Source organism: Gadus morhua, chromosome 3 (genome assembly GCF_902167405.1).
Source record: "Gadus morhua chromosome 3, gadMor3.0, whole genome shotgun sequence".
Classification (NCBI taxonomy): Eukaryota; Metazoa; Chordata; class Actinopteri; order Gadiformes; family Gadidae; genus Gadus; species Gadus morhua.
In genome coordinates this window covers 657,299-678,287 of record NC_044050.1, presented here as the reverse complement: position 1 = coordinate 678,287, position 20,989 = coordinate 657,299, and the positions used below count along the sequence as shown (strand labels likewise).

Sequence of the window (20,989 nt, the reverse complement as noted above, 5' to 3'; positions counted from 1 at the left end):
AAGAGGGTCGGCGACATCTGGAGTTTACCAATGTGTGCTGAAACACACCTGCCCAAAATGATTGTTGACTCAGAAAAGATAATGTTAGCCTTATGAACTCAACCTTATTGATATTGAACATCCCGCACCCTAAGCCAGCATAGACAACGTTGGTAACGCAGCAAACGATGCGATTACAATGAACTATGGGACCTCAGAGAAGGAAAAGTGGTAGCGCTACCAAAAACAGTTAATTTCTTTACCAAACTCAGTGATTTTAATATAATCAATTTTCATTTAAAAAAATCGTCCTAAACCAGCCTGTGTTCAGGGACTATCCTCGCCCACACTTCTTGTGTAGCGGTGACTCACCGGGCTCCAGGTCCAGCTGGCAGAGGTACTGGGAGGTGCTGAGTGTGACCACCACAACGCGGTGCCGCAGGATGTCGTCCCTCTTGGGCATCTGGAAGGTGTAGTGGGTGTCTGAGATGAGGCAGTATTGCTGCACCACCGGGTGCACTGTCTTCACCCAGCGGTTCCGGAAGTAGACCCTGGAGGGGAGTAGATAATTAGATCATTGTTGGCACCGACACACACACATCTACTTCCCCGAGAGCTGAAGGGCTCGCAGCCATGTAAACTTTAAAGTCACTGAAGCAGTGGGTGTCCCCTGATGCGTGGCTCTACAAGCCGTCCGGCTGCATCGCTCTCCCCAGTTCCCCTGAGGACTACAAACTGTAAGCCTCTTGTAGCCCGGGCCTGATCAAAAAGGCCGATCTAGTGTCAAACATCAGTACGTGGTAGCAGGCTGACTTTGGGCTGGAGAGGTGTCAGCTGTCAGAAGACATGAATTCATGTGGCTGCACGCTGCATGCTTGTTAATGGACCGCATCTTTTCCTCTTATTAGCCATATTTTTTTCTAAGACGGAAACGCTTCAGGCAGAATGTCTGTCACAGATGCGATAGAAGTCATAATTGAAACCGATGAGCTACATGCTACATGAGCTTCAGCCCTTAATGTGAACCATTACAGCCAACCTCTGAGTTTCTAACCCTCCAGTGGCAGCTGGTGTTTTCTAAAGAGAGGGATGAAGGACTGTGCGCTTGGTTGCCATTGGCCTGCTTGCACTGTAGGTGGTGGCATAACTATTTGAGCCTCAAGTTGTTTCAGGGTGTTTTGGTGAACTACAAAATAGCAGGGAGAGATAATTATGTGAATAAAATTGATACAAAGCCACCACTGGCAGCATTGTACTTTAGTAGATGGTGGGGAGCATGTCTTTAAAATGGACCACAAGGGCAGAAGGAGAGGATGCAAAGCCAATTAGTCAAATCAGGCCTACTCTTGATTTGTCAAACTTTTTTTTTTGCCCTCAATGACTGAAGCTATTGGTTGTAATTTGGCTCTGTATATTTCAGCTAAAATTGTTTTAAGAAGAAATTAAGACACAAGACCAAAAGTGATGCCATTAAAAACGCATCATGCTCTGAATCGTTCACTAACATCCTTTCCACAATATCAAACAGAACGGTCAGAGTAACAACCAAGTAAAAGAACAACAAGAACGTTACTTCACAACTATTTACATGGGCTGTAAATCTAATATTGTTTGAGGCAAATGTGGATGTTAATGGCTGTTTCAGAATGTTGGTCATGGTGTTAAGACAACTAAGATTGAGGGACCTCATTCATAGATCAAGTCAAACATCCTTGCGGTTTATGTTGCAAAGATCAGTAAACTGGTCATACCAAACTGAATCTTTAAAAAAAAAAAAGAGAAAAGTTCGCTGCATCCAAAAACAAACGATCGAGGTGTTGGAAGCACTGGGTGATTTGGGTGAGCATGCTATCATGTATGGAATCATAAAGCGCTCTGTATGCCTGACAGGGATTTAGCCATCTTCTTTTTGCCCTGTGACATACATCAGGGTCATCCGTTTGACTGGCAGCCCTGTAAATCCTGTCAAATACATTCTTTCAGTTTGTCAATTATTTGTAGGGTTTCTATACGCCGTTTGAAGAAAGCGACATGCATGGACTTGTGCAGTACGATGTTGAAGACCAGGTCAGTGTGCGCAAACAACTGCTTAAATGTCAAGAGAAAATAGGCCTCAAACTATCAGCCAAATGAATAGTCTCTGGACGCACAATAATATTCTTGAAGATGTCTTGTAGTTCGTCATAATTAGAAGCAACCGTATTCACTACTCGGGAAGAGAAGTTCCAGCAAGTCAGAGCGCACCTGAATTCCTCGAGTAAAGCTACTCCCTTGCTGGACTGGGCCACCCGCTTTGGGAATGGCCTTAACACCCTGACTTAAAACTAGGTTTAAAGCGATGTGCGGGGGAACCCCTTCTCTCACCTTAGCCTGCACGCCACTCAAGTGCGAGGCCATGACCGCGGCCCCGTCGTACGTATGGGCGACAAGTTTATCCTTGAAATTGAAACCTGACAACTCAGCCTGCACGAATTCGAACAAGGAGTCGAACGTCGGACACATCAAAAAAGCCTAGGAAGCGTTCCTGAATGGTACCATAGTCATCAACATAGCGCAAGATGACAGACAGCTTTGAATGACAGCTTATGGCTTTGGTCATGTTGATTTGCCAAGAAAAGAAGGGTGTCCTGTTAAGTTCCTTTTTTATCTGTTTTAATCAAACTGTAAATGGCTGCAATTAAATCATTTTGGATTGCCTGTGAAGACAGTCAAGCTTTCCAGATGTTCTGCCAGAACACGGTCATACCGAGCAATCACCTCCACAAGCTCCTTGTAATTGCCCTTGTTGTCAGAATTTTCCCCTTCGTCATGCCCCTAAAACTCTCGGCATGCCCAGGAAAGCTGTTGCATCTAACAGACACTTCACCACCTCCCTATTGCCATGCACTTTAGCATTGTGCTTAGGGCTGCAACTAACGATTATTTTCATAATCGATGAATCGGTCGATTATTTTTTAGATTAATCTGATAAAAAAAGAAACATTTGTAATTGCTGTATCTTTATTCAAAAACTGAACACTACTTCAAATTCAGTGCAGACTGAAATGTAAAAAGACCAGGTTATTGCTCCAACGTCCCGGAACTATTAAAAGTATTATTAAATGATAAAAAAATTAAAAAAACATAACTGGGATAACACAAAAAAAACATACAATGTTTGATATACATTTATATATATATACACACAGTAATTAAGGGATGTCCATGGTTAAACGGTTAACGATAAGATCTTTAACCGGTAAATACTAATCTTAAATTCTCTCAGATGACAGGAGATCATTCATTTCTTTGATCATCAGGTCATAATTCCATCTTTGCTATCTATTTTATATCGCTGGGAAGTTTTCGCCATAATCTGAAATATCTTTTTTTTTGTGTTGCATTTGAACACATCACTCATATTACTGAGCCGACCTGAACACATTTGTCACTGTTTGCTACTTTTTTTAAGCCAACTAGCTCTATATCCTGCCGATTTTAACATGGATTTAAAAACTGGATTACTATTTTTAACTGACGGGAATTTCTATACCATCTGGTTGTGTGATTACTACCGCTGCTTTGAATGACTGTTGATGCACGCGGTGCCGACTACGAGCCCGTCTGCAAACCGTCTGCAGCAGCAGCAGCTGACAGAGTTTTTGGTTGGACTGGACGAATACTGAGTCGAAGGAGATTTTTTAACCCAAAGACAGTGAAGGTACAACACTTTTATATAGGCCTACAGTCCAGTGTTAAGATATGACCAAAATACAAGCTGTGGTCGCAATCGCAAACACTAAAGCTCGCTGTGGGCGTGCATGAACCATGAACCAACCTGTCGGCGGCTGGCTGTAAACAGTGCCGCGCCTACGAGTGACGTATTAATCGCGCTACTCAACGAATCGATGACCAAATTCAGTGCCAACGCTTTTAGTAATCGATTTATCGATTCGCTGCTGCAGCCCTAATTGTGCTGTAGGATTTGCAGCCTCACACCCTAATCTACAAACCCATCTATAGGCATGGTGCCTATCATGGAAAGTCGGATAGCAGAACAAACATGATCTTGACACTTTGATGGTTGCCCATCAAGATTTTGCACATCAATGATACCATGAACAGCCCACGTTGGAGATTTACCATTATTCATTAGCAAACAGGGCCAGCAATACAGTCGATTTTTAGTAACGCTACCAGTGAGCCATGGGCACCTAGCAAACCATGTAGCACTCACGAGTCACGACACTGACTTTGCCATTGCTTTTGGTGATCTCAATTATGGGAAATGGTATACCTTTTTCTTTGGTCGCTAACTTACCACTGTAACTCAATGGTTGGAATGCTTTGGGTAATAAAACTTTAAAAATGTTGTCTGTTTTCATTGTGCACTATATTTGCAAATGTTATGATCTCGCTATTGTTCGGATGATCGAACTTCTAGCTTTGTGTCTATATAATGCTTTCCACCGACAGGTACGCTTCGGCCCAGCCTGCCTTGGCCCAGTAGTGAAGGTGCGGTTTGGCCCAGCTCACATTTCCACCGCCGACAGTACCCTAATGGTGGTTTAAGCCGTATGGCGATAGCCTCGGCAGCTGCTTAAGCATTGTGACCTCACAGCAGCCCGACACAGTGTAGCCTCCTTATAAATCCAAGGAAGAAGAAGAACGCAACACACCCGCTGGTGGAAACGCTCCATGAGACTGAGCGGGTTTGTTCTCGTAGTCTAGACAGTGTTGCCAGATTGGGCAGATTTCCCGCCCAATGATCTTTTTTTCCAACCTAAAGTGATTAAAAGTAGCTCAATTGGGCGGGAAATCTGCCCAATCTGGCAACACTGAACCTAGACTTGAGGGGATAACCCCTCCCTCCCGGCTGCTCCACAGCCAGGGCTCCTGCTTATTGGTTCAGAGCGCAGCGCAAATAGATTTTGGCACAATTCAGTCCCCTTAGTGAGACAGCACTCAGAGGAGGAATTTCCGCCGCTCCCGCATTAACCCAATTGTTATTCACCAGCCGCCAACACTGTCAGAGTAATAAATAGGAGTCAGTAGGAGGCTGAGGGAGAAACGTCCTCAACCAGTAATTTTCCATTGGCGATAGGGGATGCCAGTATCCCTTTACCCAGGGCAAAAAACATTACATACACTGTATTCAAAGGCATTAAAGTAGTCATATTAAGGTCATTAATTCATTACAGTAGTCCTGGCAATCTACATTTTTTATTCTCAACTAAGTTAAGGAGGATCTTCTTCCCTCTCCTCACTGGAGAAGCCTCGACTGCAACCCTCAACTATAAACAATTACTCCCAACCTGTGAGGCCCTAATCCTCAACTACAAACAATTACACCCAACCGGTGAAGCCCTAACCCTCAACTATAAACCATTATGGCCAACCTGTGAAGCCCTAACCCTCAACTATAAACCATTATAGCCAACCTGTAAAGCCCTAACCCTCAACTATAAACCATTACAGCCAACCTGTGAAGCCCTAACCCTCAAATATAAACCATAGCAGCCAACCTGTGAAGCCCTAACCCTCAACTATAAACCATTACAGCCAACCTGTGAAGCCCTAACCCTCAACTATAAACCATTACAGCCAACCTGTGAAGCCCTAACCCTCAACTATAAACCATTACAGCCAACCTGTGAAGCCCTAACCCTCAAATATAAACCATTACAGCCAACCTGTGAAGCCCTAACCCTCAACTGTAAACCATTACAAGCAACCTGTGAAACCCTGACCCTCAAATATAAACCATTACAGCCAACCTGTGAAGCCCTAACCCTCAACTATAAACCAATACAGCCAACCTGTGAATCCCTAACCCTCAACTATAAACCAATACAGCCAACCTGTGAATCCCTAACCCTCAACTGTAAACCATTACAAGCAATCTGTGAAACCCTAAGCCACAAATATAATCCATTACAGCCAACCTGTGAGAACCTAACCCTCAACTATAAAACCTCCTTCCACACACCACCACCTCACAGCTACCCTGGGTCTCACTGGTCCTCCCAGCTACCCTGGTCCTCAGAGCTTCCCTGGTCCTCAGAGCTCTCCTGGTCCTCACAGCTCTCCTGGTCCTCAATGGTCCTCCCAGCTACCCTGTTCCTCAGAGCTTCCCTGGTCCTCAGAGCTCTCCTGGTCCTCCCAGCTACCCTGGTCCCCAGAGCTTCCCTGGTCCTCAGAGTTCTCTTGGTCCTCACCTGAGCGGTCTGGCATGGGGGTTGCCTGCCTCCACGTATGGGTGAAGGTAGTCCTTGATATACAGGTCAGCAGCGCTGTTGGAATGAGTGCAGATGAGGACCCTGTAAAGACAAAAATAGATATTTAATATAATGAAGAACAGTAACATACATTTTACCTGCTCAGCCAGTGAGCAATCTATCTATATATCAAAGCGGGATGCTTAACGTCCATTCTGCGCTACGTCACACAGGCCACTACAGCGGCACTCAAGCCGCAGCGGCACTCCAGCGGCACTACAGCGGTACTGCTACGGCACTACGTGGCACTACAGCCGTACCACGGCGTGGGTGCTCGGCTTTAATCTCACGAGAGACCGTAGGCTGGAATACTTTATATTATAGCCTTGCAGTTTTAACCGGCACCAGGTACCGTTTCATCAAAACTATTTAAAAACCTACAAACAAAATGTTTTAATCTAGCGTTAACCAATCCCATAAAGATGGCGACAAGGGTTTCCATCAGACCTACTGACCCTCTAACCTCCGTCTATCCGTTGCATTTAAACAAGACTTTGGGAGAGTCCTAGGAAATGCTGATGCTTGGGAAACTGATTTCCATGTGAAAGTGGCAAGTCAACGCAGATTGGGTTGGCAGAGTGTCTCCCGGTGGGTTTATGGCAGTATTCCCAACTGAATGAATAGGAATACGGAGTGGCAAGGATACGTGACTACATGTTAGAAAACGTTCAGTATTGAATAAATATTTTGTATCAAATTTTTAATTGAAAAGCAAGACAAAAAAGTTTATAAAGGACATTTAATCGTTTGATTTATGCAATGGTGAAGAATTAAAGCAAAATGAATGAAAAACAGTAAAAGACACATACGTATATTCGGTTTCGGCCAAGAATTTTCATTGCGGTGCATCCCTAGTGTCTTTATTGAAGGAACTAGAGGTTTAGCATGCAGTAATAGGTTAAGGGCTGGTGTCAATTATTAATCAAACATGCCCTTCCGTAAAGACTCCGTTAAGGAAGAAGCTGGCCATCATGTAAGGTGTGCACGCGGAGCAGGGGCCTGCCCGGAGGCAGCAGCTAGACACTAATCACTATGTTAAATGCCAAACCAAACGCTGCCCCAGGACTAAAGAGGATTCTGCCGGTGGTCAGACAATGGAGAGGTGCTCAAGAACTTCCTTTCACATAATAAAATAAAACCTCTTAGGATTTACAAGTCTGACAGCGTTCAGAAAGGTTGCAACATAGATCATGTTGGCAGGAGGACGCAAACGTACCAGCACCTCAGACGGAGAACAGATGTGGTTTAACATTCAGTAAGAGCTATAGCTCGTCAACACCATCTGCTCAGAGACCCCAACAATAAACACTCCTATGTTTTAGAGTTCCCCTGAGGAAAATAAAATAATGAAATCGATGTGGGGACAGACCGACGGGAGTCAGGGACAGAGAGACAGGGAGTCAGGGACAGATAGAGGGGGAGTCAGGGACAGATAGAGGGGGAGTCAGGGACAGACAGACAGAGAGTCAGGGATAGACAAGTGGAGTCAGGGAAAAACTGACGGGGTCAGAGACAGAAAGACAGAGGACAGACAGACAGAGTCAAGGACAGACGGACGGAGTCAGGGACAGACCTGCTGTGCTGCTGCCGGAGGATGTGTTTGACTCCCTGGGCCAGGGTGAAGGTCTTGCCTGTGCCATAGGGCCCGATGAGGAGCACTGGTGGCAGGGGCAGGGTAACAGGCGTGGTGATGGCCAGGATGGCCTCCTTCTGCTTGGCGTTCAGCCGGGGGTCCAGCAACTCGTCCCATTGCCTGCAGAAGGGGGCGAGAGATCGGAATTGTAGTTTAAATATCATGAACATCCCAAATAAGACCAATTGACAGTTTGTCAATTGGAGCCGTCGTTCATATTTGGACATCAGTCAGCTATTTACTGACAACCAATCAATTTAACGCGAGTGGCGTGTTTCAGTATGTGCGTATCTGACTTACTATCCTCATTATAGAGAAGGAAATAAACCAAAGCTGTGTGTGGGCTGGTGCTGACAAAATGAGGAAAACAATAACCTTTTCTTCCGCCTGTTTGATGTGACCCCTTTTTATAGCAGCATGGCTCCATTGGATGAAACATTGAAAGTAAAAACATTATTTGATAAAGGCTTTGCAACAACATCAAAATGACTAATTACTAGGGCTGTAACGATACACCAACTCACGAATCAGTTAGTGGTGAGTGGACGAGCGCGAGTGGTAGTGTGTGTGTGTGTGTCTAGTGAAGAAACGAAAGAGTCCGGTAGAATAAAGTACCAGCCTGTCAATAATCGGTGGCTACTTCATTCCTACCTATAAGCAGACCAACTGCCGGTCAAAGCACACAAAACACTAGAGCCAGGCATCACACAGGCTATTTTTGCGCGCTTGGCCAACTCAGGATAAATGTGGTTCATATCGCATATGAGGACTTCTCAGGCTGTGGAGAAATGGTCATAACAGCAAGGGCATCTCGTCGCAGACTTAAGGCATCGATAAGAGGAGCGGTGTCAGCAGACTATTATTTAGACAGATTATTAGCAAATTTCAATCTGACAATTTCAACGGAGAGATACAATCTCACACCGCGAGACAGGTTTGTGGCTTTGAGTGCCCCGATTTCGGTTTCGATACGCATAACGTTACAGCCCTACTTGTGAGTGTTACACTTTTTGTAACACAAACAATGTCTCGCTCATGTTACCACCCTCAGGTGCCAGACACAGGTGCTTCCCTGTGGCGCCACCAGACAAGGGGGACTCTAGTCTAGTAAGGCCACCGGGCGCAGACAGTCAAACATTCAGCCGGATAACGTCATTTACAACAATAAACTACCACAATGTGTAGAGGTAGACAGCCGGTTAACGTCATCTACAACAATAAACTACCACAATATGTTGAGGTGGGCAACCGGTTAACCTCATCCACAACATAAACTATTACATTGTGTTGAGGTAGACAGCTGGTTAACGTCATCTACAACAATTAACTACCACAATGTGTTGCGGTAGACAGCTGGTTAACGTAATCTACAACAATAAACTACCACAATGTGCAGAGGTAGACAGCCAGTTAACGTAATCTACAACAATAAACTACCACAATGTGTAGTGGTAAACAGACGGTTAACGTCATCTACAACATAAACTACCACAACGTGATGAGGTAGGCAGCCGATAAACATCTTCTACAACAATAAACTACCACAATCATTGTGGTAGGCAGCCGGTTCACCTCATCTACAACATAAACTACCACATTGCGTTGAGTTCAAGGCTCCTCCAGGTCCATCATAGTGCCCGACAGATATATTGGTTGCCCGTTATTATTGGCTGATATTGGCCCATCACAGATTAATCAATGTTGCCATGGGCCGAAACATTGCTGGACGGTGAGCAGCAAATCGAAAAGACTGCTCCACCCCAGGATACCACATTATAAATATTCAGGGTTTTATCCAGAATTCTTTAAAGGTGCCATGACATGCTATTTTATGGATGCTTTAATATAGGTATTAGTGGGCCACTAACACAGTATTCAAAGACGTTCCCGAAATTCAGCCGTGGTGCAGAATTACAGCCACTCCCGAGCCAGTCGCACAATGAGCTTCCCCCAAATGCACTGATTTGGTGTCTGTAGCTATAATGCAAATGAGGAGTAGTGAGGCGAGTCAAGGAGGAGGGTGGGGGTGTGGCCCTGAGCAGCTTGCAGCCACGGTACCATGCGCTCTGTTTACAGTGGATGTATCGCAACGGCGAGGCGCACACAGCCTTCCGCCGTGTTCTGTAAATATTCTAGAACACACGGGAGTCCTGGAGCTTTATCTCTAAATAATATCATAAACATAGATATCGAAATCATATAATATATATTATCACGGCCAAAAGCTGTGCGAGTCGATATTATGAATCTCAAATGACCGTGTTGGGTTCTCCGACATTCCTGGTTCTTCCACATCAATCTGAAGTAGACTGAACTGCGACATGGAGGAGAAAGGGATTGTTGCCGGGCAGTGCTTAGGCACCACCGCCTCCTGCAGCGCCGGTCCCTCGGCAGCGGTCCCTCGGCAGCGGGAAGCGGGGCTCAAGCGGGAGACATTCACGGCCAACAATCCCTTTCTCCTCCATGTCGTGGTTCATGTTCTTGAGGGAGTCAAAGCCAAAGTTCCTTCCCCCCAATTCATTCTCAACCATGGCTGAGATAACCCCCATTACGAGTCTCGTTGTAGAAATACCAGAGACGAGAGTCCGACGTGTTACGCGCCATAACACCAAAAGCAACAGTTATCCAAATAACAAGGAAGTGTTAGACTTGCGTTAACAGTCCTGGAGCTCTAAATCGGAATAATATCATATAATACATAGATATCTATATCATATAATACATATCACGGCCAAAAGCTGTGTGCGCCTCCAGACGATATTATGAATCACAAACGACTTCGTCGGGTTCTCCGACGTCTCTGGTTCTTCCACATTCATCTGAAGTAGACTGAACCGCACGCTGCCTGCTGCCCGCTGCCGGGCGGTGGTGTTTTGCGGCGGTGGTGCCTCGCAGCAACCGGCGGCATATCGGAGTCCATGTACTTCAGGGTCAAAGCCAAAGTTACTTTCCTATAACCCCCACTACAGTCTTGTTGTGGAAATACAAGAGACGTCAAAGAACCGACAAGAAACACTTGCGTTACAGTGTGTGTATTCACACACACACACACACACACACACTAGAGCCCGACCGATATAGAATTTTTAAGGCCGATACCGATACGAATATTTTGTGATTTAAAAAACCGATATGCCGATATATCGGCCGATATATATATATTAAAAGAAATTCCAGAAACGCGCAACAAAACAAACACATTTCCCTAACATTGGTTATTTGTAGTTATCCTTTAAATCCTTTTCACTCTCAGCTAACACGTAACAACAACAAAACTGGACATGGTAGTCATGAATTAAGTCATGCTTATCGACTTTAGAAAATTGATGGGGATGTTCTTTTAATTGTTATTCAAGCAATGTATGTCTCGTGACAGTTGCCAACTTACCATGAACACACTTGCACACATGAACAACACCGATGATCTCCGTCATTCACTCTGCCTAACTCTGGCTGTTTCAGCGGGTTTGGGCGTTAGAGCGCCCTCTGGTGGACAAACTTTTTTAAAAAAATAATAATAATATTAATTTATCGGCCGTTATAAATGCCGATACTTAATAGTTTGAAAAATGCCTAATATCGGCCGATAATATCGGCCTGCTGATATATCGGTCGGGCTCTAACACACACACACACACACACACACACGTGTTGCGCTCGCACGGTCGTGTCTCATTGGTGGGCCAAATTCTCTGGGCGGGCCAGGCAGAGTAAGGGGAGGAGCTTAGATGCTATGTGACGACATATGAAACCACATTCCAAATCAGCGCGCTTGAGCCTCCGTTTTTTCAAACGCGAGCACAACACCTAGTGCTCGTTTTACACCGAACGCAAGTTTTAGCCACTGGGGGACCATAGGCAGGCTAGGGGAACTCATATTTATGTTAGAAAACCTCATAAAGTGAGATTTTCATGCCATGGCACCTTTAAGTTGATTTGCTACCTTTTAATACCTTCACAATATTTTTTAATACAAGCACGACTTCAAGCTGCTGATGCAAAAACTGGCCAAGAGCGAGATGTGTCAATATGTCACAGAGTAAAAATTGCATAACAATTAGAAGACAGGCTGGACATTTGAATGAAGAGCTACAAATTCAAATATATATACGGTATATGTTTTTAATGAATTCTTTCAAAATGAATTAAATTAGGGCCTTGAAAAATAAGAAGAGAAGAAACTAAATTACAATAAAGTGCAACTTTACACTGTAAGGACAATATTTAACGAGGTAACGGGACACAAAAACTGGCCAACACAGAGAGAGAGAGAGAGAGCGAGAGCGGGCCTTGGAAAATTAAATATCTACATCACCCTTACCTGTCTTCAAAGTTGAGCTTGTATACAGAAGTGTGTTTGCAGAGATTGGTGTATGGCACATAGTTGACGAGATATTCTGCGGTCTGTTTTGGCCTCTTTGGTAGTGGCTTTCCCACAATATTTACTTTATTAAACCACTTTACTCCACTAAGGGCGATGATGAGCAGAAATGCCATGGTACAAGGTTAGAGGCAGTGAAATCTGACACATACTTAAAGTGTATTGACATTTTTTAATTGAACCCAGGGTCTTTGTTTTGGCATCTATACCAAACCCTTCAGATACTTTTTTTTAAAATTATTACAGTAATTTTCGGACTATAAGCCGCGCCTTTTTCCCCATTTTTCGAGTCTGCGGCGTATATAACGGTGCGGCTAATCTATGGATTTTACAGGTTACAGACGAGTCCACCGACTTTAACTCTATGGGCTCTATGACCGGTCCGCGCCCCGCCACCAATGGCGGGCTCCAGTAGGAAACGCTGGAAGTAGTAGTGGGGACAGAAAATGCAGCTGCAATAGTTTGCTGACCTGCAATAGGTTTCATCTTTTTCTTTGGTGGCATTTTTGCGTTCTCTCTTCTCTGCCTGTTTCTCGAGAAAAACGGGATCACGTTGGAAGCGCGATGCATGCGCAGGCGCCGTTTGGGCATAACAATATGGTGGCTGCCGTTCAATGTAGTTTTCATCACCATCACCGGATTATGTTTCATTTATTTCATTACAGCACGTCCCCTAAACGTTACAACATAATCGACACGAATGAGCACAGCATCGAGCAGTGGAAACGTGCGTTTATTTACTATGAAGTTCGTATTTTTAATTGTTGAAATGAAATCAGCGGTGACGAGCTAGTTGTTTTGGTAGCGGCTAAATTAGCATGTCGCAATACTTTGTACAGGGGATCACGTCTGCGCCGAGTAGATGCGCAGAGGGTTGAAACAGCGCTTGTCCGGTCTGCTCACAATAAGGTTTCTTTGGCCAGTTACTGTGATTAAACACGAGTTGTTTAATGTTCACAATGTATCGTTTTTCATGGGGAAAATGAGATGCGTCCCCGGGACGCATGGATAGTGAGTTTAGTGCGTCCTTTCAGATTTTAATGCGTCAGGGACGCAGGACGCGTACCTAGAAACATCACTGCACCCGCGGCTTATAGTCCAGTGCGGCTTATCTATGTACACATCATTCAATTTAGCTGCTGCGGCTTATACTCAGGTGCGCCTTATAGTGCGGAAAATACGGTATATTGAAAATCGAGTATAGAGGTTGCCCGGCGCAATGTTTAGCTTCTATGGTATTGGTTGGGGGCATCGCAAACGCTTCTAAATCTGCATTTACCACTAATATTGCTCAAAATAGCACTGCAGTGCCCCTAACCAATAACATGGAAGCCAAACATTGCGCCGTGCAAAATCTATTCTCGATTTTCAATGAAAAAAGTATCTGGAATAACACTAAGTATGTGTCAGATTTCAGTGCCTCTTACATTGGGCCACTGGCATGTCTGCTCATTTGGCATTTGACTGAACTAGATCGCCTTTGTGTGTTCTTTAGAAAAAGGTACATCTAAAAAGGAAATCTTGGTATTTTAAGAAAACGTTGAATTCACCACATATTTACAATATCAATCTACACTGGAAAATAGTACACTTCGGATTACTCCATGCAACAACTTTGAAAGACGAGCATTACGTTGTTGCTTAAGGCAGAATCAACTTAAATAAAGAACCACATGTTTAATGGAACAACGATGGATGAGAGCTCTGGTTTTCTTGTGAGTTTGGGACAACCGTCCAGATGGACCCGGCGTTTTCGGTGCCTGCAAAGCCTTTTTTTTTTAAACCAGATCCCAGGGTGAAAAAGAGAAAAACGGCCAACTGTGTTTTTCCGTGTTAGGATTTGTGTGGACGCCAGATACGCAAACGATGACGTCAACCCTCCCCCTACCAGCTGGGCAACGTTAGATTTCTAACGTTTCTAACGACTAATTTGTTTTGTTTAATTTGTATTATTTTTGTAGCTATAAATACAGTCCCTTGGTACATTTGATTACAAACTGTACATTAGTAATTAAAAAAAATACTAAAACAAAAGTATTTTCTGCTCAGCGCACAGGTTTGATGCGCATGCTCCGCCTTTTCTTTTTTTGTTCGGGAACCAGCGCCACATATAGGCCTGAATATGTGCTACAGCGTTTTTCCAGCAGGATGCGTTTTTGCAACGAGTCAATCTTTACAGAGAAATTCCTGAAACGCTGCCAAGGAATACGGAGGGGTAAAGAGTTTTCGCCCGCTTGGACTTGGCCTTAAAAAAGGCTGATAAAACCCATTCCTCACCGTGCGAGGCCGGTTGCAGAGGTGATTGCAGGTGAATGTTTTAGGGTTCTGGGCCGGGGGAAGTGCTGTACCTGTTGGGGCTCCAAGGTATGGTGGGCACCAGGCTGGCGTCGGGGAACAGGATGTTGTTGTCCTTGATGCGGTCCAGAGCGTAGTGCATCTCACACAGAGGCAGCCTGTTCAGCTGGAACTGGAGCTCCACCTGAGAGTCAAACACAACAGCTCATTTTCCCCGTTTCAGTGGACAGCCCTGGATGGTGAACTGTAAACTATAACGAGCCACTCGAATACAGGAATGATAGGAAACCAAACCGTAAAAACACCATGAATAATATTTATGAGGGTTTAATAATGTATTTGTGTCTTCCATTCTGCATGATGAAACATGTATGTAGTCATTAAATTCCAATGGATCCAGCAGTCTGTTTCTATAGACCCATCACCTCATTTATGGCTGTATTTAATTGGCATTTAAGTTACAACAATGGCCAAAAGTTGGAGGGCTTGAATTCAGTTTATTAGGATGTCTTAATTGCTTTTTAAGAACGTTCCTGCTATCAAGGGCAGCTTTCCAAAGCAGAAGGCCTTTTCAGATAATCATGCACACGAGCACACAGCCCCAGGAAAGGCTGTCAGATTACGACCTTCTGGGAAAGGCAAATTCAATAGGTGAACCTTTCAGTGGTACAGTTTAATATGGGACAGATATCAGAGGCCAGACAGGGGAGTAGAAGCTACAGTTTAACATGGGACAGATATCAGATATCAGAGGCCAGACTGGGAAGGAGGAGCTAAAGTTTACCATGGGACAGATATCAGATGTCAGAGGCCAGACTGGGGAGGAGGAGCCACAGTTTATCATGGGACAGATATCAGATATCAAAGTCCTGACTGGGGAGGAGGAGCTACAGTTTAACATGGGACAGATATCAGAGGCCAGACTGGGGAGGGCGAGCTACAGTTTACAATGGGACAGATATCAGATGCCAGACTGGGGAGGAGGAGCTACAGTTTACCATGGGACAGATATCCATGGGACAGATTTCAAATGCGACACTGGGGAGGCGGAGCTACAATTAACCAGGGGATAGATATCAGATATCAGAGGCTAGACTAGAGAGGAGGAAATAAAGTTTACCATGGGACAGATATCAGATATCAGATATCAGAGGCCAGACTGGGGAGGAGGAGCAACAGTTTATCACGGGATAGATATCAGATAACAGATGGCAGACAGAAGAGGGTTGAAAGAAGGAGGGTTCACACGGATAAAGTCTGGAAAGGAACTCGAAGAAGGAGAGAGAGAAATAAGTACAATCAAGAGGAATATGGCTTATACCCCCAAGAGCAGCAGAACAACATTGAGGTTTCCACACTATGCCATTATGAATAAAAAGCGACCTTGACAAGGGAAACAGGCAAACAGGGCCACCTTTTGTAGGTGGGCCTGGAACGCAAGTTGACAACCCAACCAACGGGCTGATAGAATGTATGGTCAAACAGGTGTTTGTTTCTCAGTATAGTTAGTTGGTTGTAGGGCTGGGCGATAAATCAAATTTTGATCGCGATTTCGATTTCAGTGTCAAACTATTAGAAAATTAACATAATCGTTTTTTTTAAATATATATTTTTTTAAATATTTTTTTATGTTTTATAAAAAGGGCAGAACAGCTGGACACATCTGTATATCATTTTAGATTGAAACATTTTCTTTACCATTTTGTGTATTTTTTTAAGGCGAAATTTCAAAGTTCTCAGTCAAGCTTTTTTTGGGAGAGACATGTTGAATAAATTCAACATGTATCCAAACTCAAAAATAATTGTTTGAATAATCGTGAATTCAATATTGACCAAAATAATCCCTAGTTGCCCTAGTTGGTTGTTAACCTGGCTACGGGTTGGTAGGGGGGTACCTGAAGCTCCCGGTCAGGCAGCAGCCCCAGCTCGTCGCAGCACTCCCTGCAGATCCGCAGGAAGATGTAGTCCTTGGTCTTCTCCTCGATGACCGCCTCGTAGACGCGCTCCTTCAGGCCCGGCTGGCCGCCGCACCACTCCCGGCCCACGGGCAGCAGCAGCACCGAGTTCACCTTGGTCATCACCAGGCGGCCCGCCAGTGTGTCCTGGGAGCCCAGGGGAGACAGAGAGTCAGGGGGTTCAGGGGGCAGGGGGCAGTGTGCAGCCTACCTTGCTCATTTCCACTCTCAAACCATACAGTAAACCCACGGACTGGTAATTGTGCAGCGTGACACCCAGCCGACTCAGCCCAGGTAGGGTCATCAGGATGGACCGCCGCGCCTCAACCAAGGGTATTAGGAGCTGAGGTATACTCAGTTACCTCAGACAGCGTCTCCGTGAGCTTGAAGCGGGCGAAGAGCTGGCCGTTCTGTGCGTACTTGGCTCCCCCCGATATGCCAGTCAGCATGAAGCTGGTGACCAGCTGCAGGTTGACCTTGATGTTAAACCTGAAGCAGACAGAAGGTGCAGCTTCAGAATGCATCTTTGACAATGAATTGAAATCAGACTGAAACCTGTCTTTAGGACGACAAGGGATTATTGGTTTGTTTTAAAACACGTTATATAGGGGTGTAACGGTAAACAAAAGTCACGGTTCGGTACGTACCTCGTTTTTTAAGTGACATTACGGTATGGTTAATAGTTAAGGGGAAAATTTGAAAAAATAGCCTGTTTCTCATAGATAATCAGCAATGAAAACACCAATAATCATAATCATAATGGCATTTGCATTACTGAATTCCCAGGGAGGGGTTGTTGAAATAGTGTTGTGAGCTGGGTTTGTACAGCTCGTCATTTTTTTCACAGGTATAACGATAGTTATACCTGGATGTAGGGCTGGGCGATATAGGAAATATATCGATATTCTTTTCAAACGAGATATGGAACGATACGCTATCGTATAGATAATCAGCAATGAAAACACCAATAATCTTGGTTATGGCATTTGCATTACTGAATTCCCAGAGAGGGGTTGTTGAAATAGTGTTGTGAGCTGGGTTTGTACAGCTCGTCATTTTTTCACAGGTATAACGATAGTTATACCTGGATGTAGGGCTGGGCGATATATCGATATTGGAAATATATCGATATTTTTTTCAAACGAGATATGGAACGAGACGCTATCGTCAACATCGATGTAGTTTAATTTCCATTGAAAGTACAGCATATTTTATCCAAATAACAGCAGTTTTGAACCGCGACTGCCGCCTGCTATTTCGTAATTCTGCTTATCTCTCTCCTGCTCTGCCTACGGCTCACACACACACCCTTCCACTCACGTCACTTTTTTAAATCCCCTACGGCGTGAAACATCGAGTCCGCCGGCAAACGTGGCGCAGAAGACAAATGGCTCCATAGTTTGGAAATGTTTTGGGTAGGCCTACAAGGTGTCTGAGGAATGACAGAATCAGGTTTATTGTAGAGAGTTCTTCAAATCGGTCGCAACTAAAGGTTCGAGCACTACCAACCTCTTCCAAAAATGCGTGCATCGACCCAAAATCTTAAGCTGTCTCGACATTAATTATTTTTTATTCAGATAAAGGCAGTACAGCAATTGGCCCAAAATTATTCTGTACTCCCAGACACCCGCCGGAGTGTAGCGGGTGTCCGCTCCGGCGGGTGTCACTCTATGTCGCGATTCAATTCTGTGCTTCAGATTGATGAGGAAGTGGAAGAACCCGACGGTCGGGAGATATATGAATGCTATAATTATTATTAATATATGATAAGATTCATAATGTTCCGGAGGCGCAGACAGCTTTTGGCCGTGATATTATACATTATATTATAATGTTCGGCAGTGTCTAGTCCACGGTTTATTCACCCATCGAACTGTATTCAATTTCGAACGGTAGGAATAGTAACTGTAGTAAATCCAAACGGTAGGTAGGTAGGCTATAGTAGGCTAATAACGGTAGCTCCTCGTTAACTCCCCCCTCCCCCCCCCCCCATCAGCAAGTCAGGTTAACGAGCACAGCGACACAGGCAGGCTGGAAAATGAGAGCACAGCGACGCCACCGATGTAGAATGACGAGTTGGAGCACGGCAACGGCAACTATGTTATTGCGTCAACAAATATCGATATTCTGCTTGAAGATATCGAGATATGACTTTTGGTCCATATCGCCCAGCCCTACCTGGATGGTGCCTTTTCAAATGCGTGTGCATGTTAAAGTGCTGTACGTAGACACTTTAACATAGGCGGAGAGCCTGTCGGAGACCCTCTCCGTAGCTTACGTGCGCATCCAATATTTTTTAACTATCCGTCGACGCCATGGACCTATTGGTCGACGCAACGTAGACGGCAAGGGCTGTGATTGGTCCTCTAACAAAATCATTACCTGATTCACTTCTCCGATTTGACTTTGCACCTTAATTACTTTGTATATTGTTTACTTTGCACCTTAAGGACCAATAAAACGCCAAATAAGATTTGAAAAGCCTTGGAAGTTTATTTACAGCACTGCTTACATGGTTTGTAGTCAACATATAAGATAGATCGGCGGCGAATTGCATTGCGTATCCGACATCCCGACGGAGAGCTGCTGAGCTGATTACGGAGTCAGAGTAGTATACTTTGGCTAAACGGTCCGGGTGGAACTTTAAGTTTTAAATTCTGCATCGCAAAACAAGCCTTTACATTCGCCATATTAAAGCTATGTACGCCACATTTACGAACCGCGGTACACCTCTGTAACCGCACCAAAGTGCCTGTACCGTGACGGTTTGGTACAAATATGTGTACTAGGGGTGTGAACGGTTACAAAAAATTGTAAACGGTTACACAACCCCTTTTTTTTGTGTACACTGTTAACCGTTTTTTTATTTTTTTTTTTAAGTGGACCGCAGTCCATATGACCAATGGAGGGTAGAGTTTAGATCGGGCCCAGAAAATCAAGCCCGACCCGGCCCGAGCCCGTGCACGTTCTGTCTGAGCCCGGCCCGACACATTAACTGTAATTATGAGCCCGAAACCGGTTTCATACATGTGTAACTTTGTACACATTTGTTACTTAGGCCTACTCTGCTAAATATATATGTAGGCTAAGGGATAATGTATAGAACGCCGGTCCAGTGTTTCCGCTAGAAGAAATTGGTGCCGGTCATGTGACCGGGAAGGTTTCATTTTACCGGTCATATTGGAAAAAAATCGGTCGGATATTGTCCGTGTTTATTGCACTTAAAGAAATTGATAGGCAGGCTATATAAAGAAGAAGAAAAAGAAGTGTGTGATCATATTTTGATTCGCCATGGTTGTTAAAGGTCCCATGACATGAAAATCTCACTCTATGAGGTTTTCTAACATAAATATGAGTTCCCCTAGCCTGCCTATGGTCCCCCAATGGCTAAAACTTGCGTTTGGTGTAAAACGAGCACTAGCTGTTCTGCTCGCCTTTGAAAAAACGGAGGCTCAAGTGCGCTGATTTGGAATGTCTGTATTCATGACGTCATCAGGAATCTAAGCTCCTCCCCTTACTCTGCCTGGCCCGCCCAGAGACGTTGGCCCGCCAATGAGACTCGACCGTGCTAGCGCCACATGTGTGTGTGTGAATACACACACTGTAACGCAAGTGTTTCTTATCGGTTCTTTGACGTGTCTTGTATTTCCACAACGAGACTGTTGTGGGGGTTATCTCAGCCATGGTTGAGAAGGAATTGGGGGAAAGGAACTTTGGCTTTGACTGGCTGAAGTACATGAACTGCGTCATGCCGCCGGTTGCCGCGAGGCACCATCGCCCGGCAGCGGGCAGCCGGCAGCAGGCAGCGCGCGGTTCAGTCGACTTCAGGTTGATGTGAAAGTGGAAGAACCAGAGACGTCGCAGAACCCGACAAAGTCGTTTGTGATTCATTATATCGTCTGGAGGCGCACACAGCTTTTGGCCGTGATAATATGTATTATATGATATTATTTAGATATAGAGCTCCAGGACTGTAACGCAAGTGTTGTACACTTCCTTGTTATTTGGATAACCGTTCTGTCGGACTCTCGTCTCTGGTATTTCTACAACGAGACTCGTATTGGGGGTTATCTCAGCCAAGGTTGAGAACGGAGGCGGAGGTGCCTAAGCGCTGCCCGGCAACGATCCCTTTCTCCTCCTCCTCAGTCTACTTCACATTGACGAGGACGTTGAAGAACCAGGAACGTCGGAGAACCCAACGCGGTCGTTTGAGATTCATAATATCGGCTCACACAGCTTTTGGCCGTTATAATATATATTATATGATATAGATATATATGTAGGCTATATGATAATATTTAGATGTAGAGCTCCAGGACTGTGTGTTCTAGAATATTTACAGAACACGGCTAAAGGCTGTGTGCGCCTCGCCATTGCGATACATCCACTGTAAACAGAGCGCATGGTACCGTGGCTGTAAGCTGCTCAGGGCCACACCCCCACCCTCCTCCTTGACCCGCCTCGCTCCTCCTCATTTGCATTATAGCTA

General features: G+C 44.8%; 1 protein-coding gene across 5 annotated transcripts in view; it reads right to left on the bottom strand.

Annotated features, from left to right (window-relative positions):
- The window catches only part of helz (helicase with zinc finger), a 119,872-nt gene that overhangs the window by 39,820 nt on the left and 59,063 nt on the right, over window positions 1–20,989 (bottom strand). For 4 of the 5 annotated variants that reach the window (XM_030352300.1, XM_030352297.1, XM_030352299.1 and 1 more), the window contains 6 exons: window positions 16,863–16,989; window positions 16,441–16,647; window positions 14,599–14,729; window positions 7,810–7,992; window positions 6,177–6,278; window positions 352–530 (listed from right to left, as the gene is read on the bottom strand). In XM_030352300.1, the coding sequence (XP_030208160.1) occupies window positions 352–530; window positions 6,177–6,278; window positions 7,810–7,992; window positions 14,599–14,729; window positions 16,441–16,647; window positions 16,863–16,989 (929 nt within the window). The remainder of the gene's footprint in view (window positions 1–351; window positions 531–6,176; window positions 6,279–7,809; window positions 7,993–14,598; window positions 14,730–16,440; window positions 16,648–16,862; window positions 16,990–20,989) is intronic. The other variant, XM_030352301.1, reaches the window with a different exon arrangement.